This window comes from Ornithorhynchus anatinus, chromosome 1 (genome assembly GCF_004115215.2).
Source record: "Ornithorhynchus anatinus isolate Pmale09 chromosome 1, mOrnAna1.pri.v4, whole genome shotgun sequence".
Taxonomy (NCBI): Eukaryota; Metazoa; Chordata; class Mammalia; order Monotremata; family Ornithorhynchidae; genus Ornithorhynchus; species Ornithorhynchus anatinus.
This window is the reverse complement of record NC_041728.1, coordinates 39912460-39926475: the sequence shown is the minus strand read 5'-3', so window position 1 is coordinate 39926475 and position 14016 is coordinate 39912460. Positions and strand designations below refer to the sequence as shown.

At 44.7% G+C, this 14016-nt stretch overlaps 1 protein-coding gene across 6 annotated transcripts in view; it reads right to left on the bottom strand.

The window, feature by feature from the left end:
- The window catches only part of GPATCH2L (G-patch domain containing 2 like), a 108190-nt gene that overhangs the window by 16241 nt on the left and 77933 nt on the right, over positions 1 to 14016 (bottom strand). For 3 of the 6 annotated variants that reach the window (XM_029047647.2, XM_029047593.2, XM_029047920.2), the window contains 2 exons: positions 13217 to 13271; positions 10254 to 10339 (listed from right to left, as the gene is read on the bottom strand). In XM_029047647.2, the coding sequence (XP_028903480.1) occupies positions 10254 to 10339; positions 13217 to 13271 (141 nt within the window). Of the gene's footprint in view, positions 1 to 10253; positions 10340 to 13216; positions 13272 to 13325; positions 13366 to 14016 lie in introns of all 6 variants that reach the window. The other 3 variants (XM_029047734.2, XM_029047854.2, XM_029047789.2) reach the window with 3 other exon arrangements.

Genomic DNA, 14016 nt, shown 5'->3' with positions numbered 1-14016 from the left:
ATCAAACAATGAACTTCTGCTTTCATCCCAGACTCCTGAAAAAGGAACCACTTACAGTATTTTGCATGGTGGACAGGTGGAACGGGAACCCTGAAAACTAGTTGGCTAATGGTGGCAAACACCACGGCAGATGCCAAGCTGCCTAGTGGGCACTACGGCACACCACTGGGACTCTGTGGAGTCCTTTCACCCGGCGATGGGTCCTGGCCTTACCAAACCTTTGCACGCACTTGCCACTATACCACACCCCTGCCATCCTCCTAGCAGCTCGTCATACCCGGCAACCCCAGTGGAAGCATGACTGGCTAGGACAAGCACGTGTGAGTAACGCTGCCTGGGTCAGGAGCCCTCAAATCTAAGTCTTCATGTGAGTTCTCTCGGTCCTGAGGTCTCAGGACTGACAGTGGCCCATAGTTTGCCATCAGAGACTTAATCAGTCAACATTGAGGGATGTGAAAAGGTGGGTTTATTCCTAATCAGGGAAAAACCTTCCCCAAGTTTGGCAAACTGCCGCACGAAGCACTGTCATCAGTACAGGCTTGGGAGACATAGGTCATGGGTTCTAATCCTGTCTCTGCCACTTGTCAGCTGTATGACTTTGGGCAAGTCACTTTACTTCTCTGTGCCTCAGTAACCTCATCTATAAAATGGGGATTAAGACTGGGGGCCCTACATGGGATAACCTGATTAGCTTGTATCTACCCAGAGCTTAGAACAGTGCTTGGCACATAGTAAATGCTTAACAAATATGATCACTATTATTATTATCCTTTTTACCATAGTTTAATGTTTACTGATACCACTGTCTGCATAGAATGAAAGTGAGAGTCAAGCAAACTCTCAGTGACTTCTGAGGGTGTCAAAACAGGGAATGCTCCTGATCAGAGGAATCGGGACTGGCTGTGCCAGAGAGAAGAGGCCCAGGCAAAACCAAGGCTTTAGTTAATTAGTGGGTCTTAAAGTGCTAAATAAATACCACTGAATGACTGACTGATTGACTCTGTAACTTTTCATATGTGCCCAGTTCAGGTGAAGTAGGAGTGCTTCATATCACCTCAAGCTTTTATACACTCCAAGCATTTTCACATTAATTACAAAATATGCAAGTATTATGTAACACCCACAAAATACTGTCATCTAGCCATGCATGTTGGGGGAGGACAAGCCAGTGACCTAAGAAAGATTTTCAGCATATTCAGAAAAAGCTTTACAGCTAACTGCAGGTGAAGACACATCTATACAACAAACTAACGCTATCAGTGGAATACAATATGTTTGCTATAAACCACTGTAAATTTGTTTTATGGTAATTTATAAATCCCTCATTCATTTCTTTTACTTTTCTCTTTTAATACCCAAGTAGGGTGAGATGAGGGCAGACAAATCACCTGGCTTTTCTTAGATCCTAAAGTCCACTCTTCATTACGTCACACAGATCTCACCAGTAAAGGTACAGTGTAGATCTTACATACATACCCACGAGTTAACAATTTTATTAAGAACACATATTCTGCCTCACATTTGTGCTAACATAATTATAAAAAAAATTATTTTACTAGAGTTCTATATCAATTTATATTGCACTGTGACGTTGAAGATTGTGTATGCGAAGGGGAGTTCGCAGGGCGGTTAGGGGGACTGTTGAGTGTTAGAGCAGAACGTCCCTCCTTAAAAGGCTATTGTGCCATGGCAGCTTAGACCTGGGCATCACAGCATCCCCAACAGATCTAGGAGAAATAAAAGGTTCCTTCCTCGATACCCTGAGGTAAAACCTGAGGCTGTTTACAGCAGCTCCAAAGTTCAAAATCAGTGGCACTCCTTCTTACTCTGTCAAGTGGCAGAGCCAGCTGGGTACGCAACTCTGATATGCAGATGGTAACATTTGTACACACAGCAGACTGTAGAACAGTGAGCTCAGCCAATCACGGCCCAAGCTGCTAAAGAGAGGGATGCTCTCCTCTCCACTTACCCAATTGGGCCCCGGGAATCACCATCCCTACAGCACATTTAGGGCTCTTTCGCCACCTTCATAATCTGCTCAACTAATGAGACATCAGAAACATCAGAGCATCCACTCTCCTAATAAGAGACACTTAGTAGCCCAAAGAGAAGTATAGGGAAGCAGGGTTTGAAGAGTCTTTAAACAATTTGGTTCCCCTTTCAGTCACATAATCTACTTTGGTTATATAATAAGCTCAGTTAAAGAATTTAATATGAGATAGTAAGGTGACCTCTAAATGTTCTCTCACCATTAACTGATGAAGAAACTAAGTGTTTAAATTCTCCATCTACACCCACTCCCTGGAGTACTCATTCACTTCCATGGCTTCAACTACAGTGTTAACATGGAAGATTTCTTAATCTACCTCTCAAGCCCCAACCCTTCTCCGCAGTCTTGCATTTCCTCCTGCCTTCAGGGCACCTCTAGTTGAATGTCCCATGGGACACCTCAAACTGAAAAACAGAACTCTGTCTTCTCACCAAGACCTTCTCCTCCCCTTGACTTTCCCATCTCCTTAGACAACACCACCATCCTCCCAGTCTCACAAACGTCCCAAATCTTGGCGTTATCCTTGACTTATCTCTCTCATTCAACCCGTACTGTCTTTCATCAAAATTCTGATGGTCCTACCTTCACGACACTCCTAGTATTCACCCTCTTCCTCTCCATCCAAACTGCTAACATACTGGTCTAAGCACTTACCATGCCCATTCCTGAAAACTATATCAGCCTCCTATTCTTCCCCCTACCAAGCCATACTTCATTTTACATTTTTAAAAATATAATTCTGCACACATCTCTCCACTCCTCAAAAACTTCCAATGGCTGCCCATCCACTGCCACATCAAACTAAAATGCCTTAACATTGTTTTGAAGGTACTAAATCAGCTTTCCCCCTCCTCCTAACCCTCTCATCTCCTGCAAAAATCCAGTCTATCACACTTAGCTCTTCAAACACCAGCCTACTTACTGTACCTCAATCTCATCTCCCTTGCCATCAATTCCTTGCCCATGTCCTCGAACTCCTTTCTCCTTCACACCTGACAGACCTCCATTCACCCCATCTTCAAAGGCCTAAATTATATCTCTTCCAAGAAGCCTTTTTTAACCAACCTCCCATTTTCCCACCCCATTTGCCCTCTCTTCTACATGACCTATGCACTTGGGTTTGAATCTCTTTTAAGCATCTTGTCATTTTCACCCCCTCAGCTCCACAGTATTCACACATCAGTCGATCATATCTATTGAACACTTACTGTGTGTTGAGCACTGTACTAAGCACTTGGTAAGAGTGCAATATAATAGACATATTCCCTACCCACAATGAGCTTACACTCTGCCTCCTCTAATTCATTTTAACGTCTATCTCCCCCACTACTTGAGGGCAGCGATCATACCTACCAACTCTATTGAACTGTACTCTCCCAAGCACTTAGGATAGCGCTCTGAATCTAGCAAGCGCTCGATGCCACTGATCGACTGAGAAGGATCTCGCTCGGCTCTCGGTTTTGATGGAAACATTGCAGAAATGGTAGTCATCATGGATCGTGATTATTTGATAGTGCCACCATCCACCAACCGTCTCAAGACAGTGGTTGAAGATGTGCAGCAAAAGGGGTAAGATGGAACGCAATCTGAAAGAACACCCCAATCACTCTCTCAAAGCTCTTCAATATCCAGTATCCACTGCTCTGAAATCCAAGAGTAAGAGCTGTCATGATCAATACTTGGGTCTCGCTGGCCCTTGGTTCTCAGAGCTAGCTTGACAAAGGAAGGTTAGTCATTCATTCAGTCATATTCCTTGAGCACTTACTGAGTGCAAAGCACTGTACTAAGCGCTTGAGAGAGTACCATATAACAACAGACATTCCCTGCCTACAACCAGCTTAGTCTGGAGGGGGAGACTGACATTACTATATAACAAATATATTAATATAAATAGTCCATTCTTTAGTGCTTTTCAGGACACTTGGGTGAGTTCTTCATCAGGCAATCAGTCGTATTTATTGAGTGCTTACTGCGTGCAGAGCACTGTACTAAGCACTCAGGAGAGTACAATATAACAGAATTGGTAGACATGTTCCCCGCTCACAATGAGTTTATAGTCTAGAGGGGGAGACAAGCAATACTGCTATTGTTTTTGCCTGTTTCCTCTGATTAGACTGTAAGCCCATCAATGAGCAGGGATTGTCTCTATCTAGTGCCGAATTGTACATTCCAAGCGCTTAGTAAAGTGCTCTGCACATAGTAAGCGCTCAATGAATACTATTGAATGAATGTAAACAATGCTTATTTATATTAATTATATATATTATAAATAATATAATGAAATGCACACACATTCTGTGGGGCTGAGGGAGTGGTGGATAAAGCGAGGAAATTCACTGGAAAACTAGTTGTCAGCTGTCATTCACGATCCCAGGCAGGATTTATCCTTAGGACAACAAAGTGGAGGGGGTGCTGCCCCTACAGCAGTCTTTGCAGTAAAACTCTCACCCAGGACTGTGAATAGGAGATCTGGGTTCTAGTCCCTGTTCTGCCACTCGCTTGCTGTGTCATCTTAGCCAAGTGACTTATCTTGTCTCTGCCAGCTTCCTCATCTGCAAAATGTACTTTTTCCCTCTTAGACTGAGCCCTGTGTGGAACAGATACTGTGTCCTATCTGATTATACCTTCCCCTTTCCTCCATCACTTAAGGTCCCCACTCCTGGCATGCTCTGTGCATACCGGCTCAGGGATAAAAGCTATCCCCGCATGCTCTCACGTTCCTCTATTCCCACCGAGGCTTTGAGTCTATTCTGTGGATATGTTTGGGTCATCTTTTAATGTTTCGCCACTTCCCTCTCCCCACTTCAAGTCTTAGATTCTGAGTCCCCTGAAGCACAGGGACCTGTGCCTGTTTCCACCAGTGTATTCTCTCACAGAGTTTTAGTGCAGTGCGCTACACACAGTAAGCGCTCAATAAATTATATTACAACAAATACTTCTCCAGTGCTTGGTGCATAGAGAGTGTTTAATAAAGATCATCATCATCATCTCACCATCAGTAATATCATCTTTGAGGGCAGCTACATAAAAATCTCAAGAAGCACTGGGATAACAACAACGATGGTATTTGTTAAGCGCTTATTATGTGCCAAGCACTGTTCTAAGCACTGGGATAAGAGCTATGAATACCCCCAAACACTGGGCTCCGCTTCCCGAGTGAGAGGTGCTATTCCACCAAAGAATCCCCCAAAATCAAACGTGAACACCGGTTTCATTATGTAAGTGTATTGTGGGCAGGGAACGTGTTTTATCCTTATACTGTACTCTCCCAAGTGTTTAGTACAGTGCTCCGCTCACAGTATACATACAATAAATACTCCTGACTGATTCACAACAAAAACCATAATGGGGTTCGGTGGGGAAGGCCCTGGGGATATCACCAAGAAAACAGATCTACACTTTTCCAGTTGAAGGGGACTTGAAGGACTCCTGCACTAGGAAGGAAGACTGAAGAGTTGTCTTGACATTGGAAGTTGAGGGAATGGGAAGGAGGAGGAAATGGGAAATTTAGTAAATTAAAGGCTCCATTTCCATATCCAGTGTGGCCTAGTGGAACGGGCATGGGGCCTGGTAGTCAGAAGATGTGGGTTCCAATGCTGGCTCACCACTTGCCTGCTGTGTGATCTGGAGCAAGTCAAAACTCTGTGCTTCAGTTTCCTCATCCATAAAATGGGGATAATAATAATGATGGCATTTGTTAAGTGTTCCCTATGTGTCAAGCTCTGTTCTAAAGACTGGGGTGGATACGATGTAATCAGGTTAGAGCCAGTCCCAGTCCCATATGGGGCAGACAGTCTTAATCCCCATTTTACAAATGAGGGAACTGAGGCACAGAGAAGTAAAGTGAGTTGTCGAAGGTCACATACCAGACAAGGGGCAAAGTTGGGATGAGAGCCCAAGTCCTACTGACTCATAGGTCCACACTCTATCCACTAAGCAACACTGCTTCTCTTCGCTCGTAAGCCCCACATGGGTCAGGGACTGTGTCTGCCATGATTGTATTGTAACTAGCCAGTGCTTGGCATACAGTATGTATTTAACAAATGCACTTATTATTATTATTGCTAATATTACTACACAAGAAAAGGGTCAATTGTGCTTGGTAGGTGTCCAAGTTCATGGACTGCTGATAAATCCCATCCCTCCTTGCCATCCTGGACTCATTATGTACCTGCCCTGTACCACAGGACAGTGGCTAGGGCATGGGCCTGGGACTCGGAAGGTCATGGGTTCTAATCCCACTCTGCCACCTGTCTGCTGTGTGACCTTGGGCAAGCCCCCTCATTCCTCAATGCCTCAGTTCCCTCACCTGTAAAATGAGGATTGAGGCTGTGAGCCCGATGTGGGACAGGGACTGTCTCCAACCTGATTTGCCTGTATCCACCACAGCGCTTAGTAGTACTTGCCTGGCACACAAGTACCACAATTATTATTATCACTACCATTGGGGCTTGGAAAAAGACAGGCAGCGGCAGGGATCCTCCCCGAAACTTAGAACGTTGGGAAGACTGAGCTGCTTCGGTGCTAGCTCTGGCGACTTGGGCTGTGAGCCACGATGAGCTTAAACTCTGCACTTCTATTCACAGTACACCTTGTAGCTCTTACTGCATTTAACATTGCCCTTGACTTTTATGTTGTTTTTGTGCTTTTATTGTTTTATCTTTCCGTGAGCATCCGCAGTCCCTTATTCTTAAGACTGTGAACCTCCTGGGGGCCAGGGAACGTGACTCATTCTCACCCGTGTATTTTATCCCAGAACTAAGAATGGTGTTTTGCCACTTAGTACTATTATTCCTACTGGTGGCAAACGTGGGTCTCCAGCAACGACCAGAAACGAGCAGGCGTTCAGCGATTTTTTGGTTTTCTGATAGGCATACCCCAGGTGCCTCTACCCCTAGGGACCCGAACCCGGGCTTCAGGGTTAGAGTAGGGGGACCTAGACACCCCCGTTTCCCGGCTCTGGGACCGTTTCCCAACCCCTGAGCCCCTTTCCCTCGGATTGCCTCTCTCACAGCACTTGACCACAAACCCTTCCGAGACCTTAAACAAGGCCAACAACTGGCTAGAATACATTTTCTGAACGGCACCACTTACAGAAATGAGTGCCCTGAAGACTGCCCAAGAAATTACCCTTCGTCTGCCTATCCGTCGTGACTGCTCTGAGACCGAGGGCAGAAAAGGCCCTGACTCTTATCCCCAATCCACCATCGCCCAAAAGGAACCCTGTGCGGGCCCTCACGTGCTTCGAGCTCTCCGCCGAGCCAGGCACGGAGGATCCGGTCGCGGACTCGGGCGCTCCGGGTGCCCGGCTGGGGTTTCCGGGTTCTGTCGGGAGAAACACCCGCGAGGAGGGTGATTGGGATGAGAACAGTCTGGGCAGGAGCAGCCTCTGCTCTGCAGGCCAGGCCAGCCGTCTGACAGGAAGAATCCTTCCCAGCCCAGGCATGATTAGCAAACTCTTTGTGCTCTTAAAGGAGAGTAATTATAGGCCTGTGAAAAAAGGGAAGCACTCCCTGAGGTCCTCTTCCTCACATGCCTCTCAAGAGGCAACAGCCCCATTAAAAATTCCATGATGAAGAGGAAAAACAGCCTGGGAACAGCCAGGAGGCAAGAGAGCAAATTAATACACCAGCCATCCTCGGGGAATGCTGCGATAAAACAGGAAACACTTCTCTCTTCGCAAAATAAAATTATACCACTAATGATAACAGAATCACCACACACAAAAACCATTCTAATGATGGGTGTGGAATTCCCAGGGCTCTCCAGATGCTTTGAATGAAATCTTCCCCCACTCCACACAAAAAGCCAAAAAAGGAAATCTCTATCAGGTATAATTGAATGCATTTTCGCCTGCCTCTTCGTTAAGACTTCTCTTCTACACCAGGCATTTGCCAAAAGGTCCTTTCCTTGTCAGCGTGCCCACAGTCCAGCTGGTGATTCTGGACTTAATCTGACTGATTTGCCACAATACTCTTTGGGAAAGTTCTTCTCGGTTTGGAGCTTTTCTCCTTCGAGAGTCCCTCAGACGGAATGCATACACACTAGGTCAAAAAAGTCGCAACCGTCTTGGAAAACAGGGTTTCTATCATTCGCATTTGTGAAAGGTTTCACAGCGGCCAAGAGTGCTTATCAAATGATTAACAAATAGGGAAATAGCTTTTACGAGGGGAGGGGGCAAAGTAGAGAAATACAATCATCCACATTCCTTCTCAGAGTTCAACCATTGCCAATTTTTGAGAGGCATGCAAACTGCTCTTTTGCTTAGAGTAAGGCAGCCCAGAAGGGCAGTCTAAGACTTTTTCTAACAACTCAGGTTTCAGCGCTGGTGGGGGAAGAGATGGAAGAGTGATCTGGGTAATGACACCCACAGATGAACCACACAAGTCCTGCCCCTCACAGCCACATGAAATGGCATGTAAAGGGGAGCAGGAAACTAGAAAGAGGAATAATTTTACTGATTTCAGCAGGGTACAACTTTGAGGTAAGGTCAGGCAGAAAATTTGCTTCACTCTCAGCTTCAATATGACACAGTTTTATTTATGTGCTCTGTCTCTCTGAAGGGATGGCCTCCCATATGATAGACAGACTTCCCACATGATGGGTTCAACAATCATCTAAGGCCTAAAGCATTGTGGCATCCTCAGACAATGCTGCATTCCCCAGGAGCCAACCGCTGAGGAGAAATCAGCAAGGCACTCTGCAATTCAAGAAAAGAGGGGTCCTTTCCGAGCATAAGCTTGGTATGGAATGAGAGACATGGAGGCAGGAGAGAAAAAAGCACCAGGGATGATAAACATTAAACATAACAACACATCAAGGGACACTGTGTGCACATTTAGCAGAGACTATGAGTCTCACATTGACCTCTGCAGCCACACAAGCCCTGGCAGGTGAATTTCAACAATGGTGTCTTCACCGAATACACAAATTAGGACTGTAGAACTTGAACAGTGCTAAACAGGGGAAAGGTCTATACTAATCAGTGATTTGCCATCCTCTTTTTGCTACCATTACAAATATTCTCTTTCCAAAATTGTTTCCACTACAGGGTGCCAGCTTTTCCATGCTGCTTCATGAAGAAACTGCAGTCCAAATTAGTAGAAAGGACTGTGACCTCGGCTAAGTCTTCTTTTTTACCGGGTCTGCAAACACCATGCATTCCTATTTTAATAAGCAGCCCCTGCCATTGGGGTCTTTCAGGGCCTCAAGATAATAATAATCAGAATAGTAATGATGATGATGGCATTTGTTAAGTGCTTACTATGTGCCAGGCACTGTACTAAGCCCTGGGAGGGAATCAAGCAAACTGAGTTTGACACAGTCCCTGTCCCACGTGGGGCTCGCAATCTCAATCCCCATTTTATAGATGAGGTAATTGAGGCGCAAAGAAGTGAAGTGACTTGCCCAAGGTCACACAGCAGTCCTGCCCATCAGGGTGGTGCCCAGACCCCAACCCTTCACAGAAGTGGATGGTGGGGGAGGACAAGCTTGGAACAGGTATTTAGAAGGTTGTGTATTTTGCTTAACTGGAGTGGGGTTGGGAAAGGGTAGAGGAATGGGTTCATTTCACTATTTTTAGAAATGAGTATTTTCTTTCTTGTGCCTTCCCCTCTAGATGTTAAGTTCCTTGGGGACAGAGCATGTCTTCAAATGATGCTTTTTCAAATATTTCCTAGCGGCTAGTAGCACTCTCTTCAAAAACAAAGGACAGCTATAAACACCCCCTCAGACTGTAAACGCCTTGTGGGCAGGGATCTTACTGTACTGTGCTTTTCCAAGTGCTAAGTACAGTGCTCCTCACACAGTAAGCACACAGTAACTACCACTGATTGATTGATGATAAATGCACAAAAAAGGCATTCAACAAACATAATAAAGGAGTGCTATTAAAAAAAAAGTCCCCTGTCTTCAAAACCACCATAGCTGTTCCCTTTGCCAGAACACATTAGCTAACAAATGAACAAGTTCACAAGTGACCTGCTTGAAATTTTTGGTTTATTCAGTTTGTGGGAAGATGAAGAATTAGGACCAAGCTCAAATCTCCAGTAATTCAATTTTTTTTTTTTTAAAAAAAGAGAGTACATTTTCTTATTCTCTCTCAACCCCTTACGTGAGCTTCAACAGGCCGGAAAGGCTTCAGTGAATATTTTGAAAGGTGCTGTTCCAACAAGCAGGGACTGGAAGGTGAGACCGTCTTTACCTGGCAGAACAGTGCGCTGCTAAGCACCTTCGGTGGGAAGCATCAGCAAGGACGTCCAGAGAGTAAAGGGGAGACAGGGGATTAAACTGGAAGATGAAAAGGATCAAGAAGAGATCATTTCAGTAACATCTCTTTGACACTTTACGGAGCACTTCTAGACATCTTCCCCCCCGCACGCCCTCATCTCGCCTGTCAGGTTACAGTTTACGTAACTCAGGGTGAGGAGGTCATGCCCTGAAAGGACTGGGTGCCCGGCAAGTCTTGCTTCTGCCCCACGCCGGCACAAATCCCATTTATAGATAGGTCTGTAGTTCCAACTCCCCACTGGAAAGCCCCTGGGAATAGGTCCAGCAGGGCCATAGACCACACGGTGTAACACTTTCTCGCCTCCCTGGCACTCAGCACAGGAGGGTTTGGGCTCAGCCCGGTGCAGGCCACACACGGGGGACCTGCAAACGGATCCCAAATCAAGCAGGCTCCAAATACTGGGCAGGGTAAACGAGTTTAAGGCTGCCCCGGTTGCCTCAAAAAATACTCTTCCAGAGGCTTAGTGCGGCATACCTCAGGTAAAGGATATGATCACTTTCCTTGTAAATGCCATCAGCGCACAGTTTTGCCACTGCGCCCTGTTAAAAGGTTCCATCTTCACAATATTCCAGTGGAATTAGCCAAGAGAATACAGTCACAAATCCTCTGTTAAAAAGGATGGGAGAGTTCCATTCTGCCCGTAAGGTGATGAGTATATGCACTGCATTTTCACAGGAAGCTCGGCAGGCAGAAAATACCATTAGATTCAAGAAGGATTTGGAAAAATCCAGAGAAGAGAAACATATAAGGGGTCACTAGCGGGAATGTTACAGATGTTTCAACGGCCCAACAGCATTAGACACATGGATGATGGAAAGTGAGGGACGTTAAACAGACATGCAAAACTGAGACAGTGATCGTCCAGGAGGGCAACGTCACAATCGTTCCCCAAGGATCTTTGAGATCATTGCTGAAGATCAAATACCAGGCTGGACAGACCCCTGGTCTTAACGCAATGCTTATGCTCTTATGTGGGATGTTCCACTTGTCACGCAACAACAGAATCAAGAGAAGAATGGTAATTTCTCAAAATGTGGGAATAGCTGCAATCTTTCTCCAGGTTTATAAAATGAAATAAATGATAATTCTTGATGCTCTGGGCAGGATTTCCCCTCATACCTGGAGTTAAAGGCACTTTTAAGATGGATGAATGATGGAGTGTTACTGTTCCAAACATTTTTTTTTAGGTGCCCAATTTTATTCCAGCTTGCTGTAGTTCAGAGAATACACAAGAACTTCATTTCTCGGGGACCAATTCTCTACTTGATGTTAATCTCATAAAATGCTTCTATTTCTGAGAATGAAACTGGGTACAGCAAAGAGAAGGATGGGAAATTCTCAACTGAGCTCTCACAATGCTATGGAATCAAGGCCAGTTTGGTTTTCCCAAAAGTCCTGGCCTAGAGTGGCAATTTGAGATTTGGAAAAGGAAGGAGGTAGAAGGTGAGAGGCAATTTTTCAGAAAAATAGTAATTGTGGTATAGTATACTTAATGCATTATTTCATAAAAAAGTGACTTGTTTTATTAATACATGTCACCTACATGTACTTTTTCCACTTGACACTTCCACCTATCAAAATACATACACTAACTCAGAATACACAAATCTGTGAAACTCCTTATATAACTGCCGTGGCACAGAAGTGACCTCACAGGAGAGAATGCCAAATGCATGCTTGTGTGTGGGGGCGGGGGGGGGGGGGGGAGGGGAGTTGTGAATTTTTTTTTAATGAGTCACAGGAGAAAATGGCTGAGTGGAGTTCAATATTCACAACAAGCTAGAGATAAAAGCAAGGAATATATGTTGTGACAGTTATCATCATGGATTTCCTACTACATCAATCTGTTGAAAGGAAGGTGAGGCACTGTGCTGTGTAAATTTCAGAGTAAGTTCATAATGTCAGAAACATACTATTATAATGTCCAGACTTCACTACCTTCCTATGATTCCACCTCCTCCAAGATGTCTTCCCTGACTGATTCATAACATTCTAGTCACATCAACACCTCCCCTCTTAGCACTTACATATGCCCACTGGTGTATACCCATAGTGGCCTCATGGAAAGGGCACAGGCTTAGCAGGCAAGAGACCTGGGTTCTATTCCCAGATCTGCCACTTGTCTGCTGTGTCACTTTGAGCAAGTCACTTGACTTCTCTGTGCTTCAGTTCCATCATCTGTACAACGGGGTTAAAGTACGTGCTCACCCTTCCTCGCAGACCTTGAGACCCATATGGGACAGGGGTGAGGTCTAATCTCAGTGATTTATATCTACCCCAGTGCTTAATACAGTGCCTTGCACATAAACACTTAAATACCACAATTACTACAATTATTACAGTTCATTATTTAGTTATGTACATCTATCGGTGTATATTCAATTATTTATTCAGCTATTTCATCCTAATGTATTTGTACTACTACTCTTACATCCTTATTCTTCCAAAATTTATTAAATCCGTAATGTATTCCTTTATATTCATGTCTGTCTCCCCCTCTAGATTGTGAGCTCGTTGTGGGCAGGGAATCTAACTCCCAACTCTGTTAAATTGTACTTTCCCAAGAGCTTAGTACAATGGTCCGCACACAGTTAAATGCTTAATAAATTCAATTGACTGATTCTGTCATCAGGACTTGAAAATCACTTTTGCCTGTCCATTCCAATAGATTAAAAACTCATCAAGGCCAGGGAATGTGAGCCTTGTGGCTATAATACCATGCGATGGCCATTCACAGTCAAACTCAAAAGAGGGACATTCACATTCTTCATGAGCTATGCCACAAAGTTTCAAAATAACTCAGTGGAATCCTATATTCTTGAGAAATGGCACTCTGTGAATCCCAGAATAAGGTGCAAGGCCTGGGGCTTCCTTACCTCGTGTGCACAGGCAGGGATGTGAGGGTAATCAGAAGGCAACGTTTTGTTCTTTCTAAAGGAAAGGAAACCAAATGAGAAAAAAGTTGACGGAGGAGAGCCACCTTACCTGACTGCGATCCCTCTTCCCAGTTGATGGTAACCAGAAACTGGAGGAACAGAGAGAACAAAAAGAACAAAATGGGGAAAAGGGTCAGCAAAAGAAGAAAGGAATGATGACGAGAGAAAGAGGTGAAGATAAAAAAAGTAGGAAAGATGAAATTGGGGGAGAGAGGGAAAGATATATTAAACCACGTGCAACCTTCGCAGCACAAACAACACTAAGTGGAATAGGATTTCTCATAGGACACAGGGTACAGTGTGGGACAATAATGAAGCTAAGGCAGTATGCTCTTTGATGAACTCGTAGCCATAAGGGACACCATGATACTGAAGTCATCTCAACACTAGATTGGTCGCAGGTTACAAACAGGCCTCGTCAGGCACATTCTACTGTAACTGGGCAGCAGCTACGATAATCAGAGGGAAGATCCAAGGAACACTACTGAAAGTAGCATTTGTGGGATGGGTCTGTCCTAAGAAAGAGCAGAGCATGTCTCCTCCATCAAAAACAAACAGCTCGCTGTTTGGTTCTTGTGCCAACCACAGCAACCAGATAAGATGCCAAGTTTCCTGTCAGCACTCACAGATGGGCTCACTCTGAATTAAGCTCCCAGGGACTGGAAGAAAGGGAAACGTGGAAGGGACTATGAATCCATGCATTTTGGATGTACTTCTGCAGAGACTCAAGAGACATAACA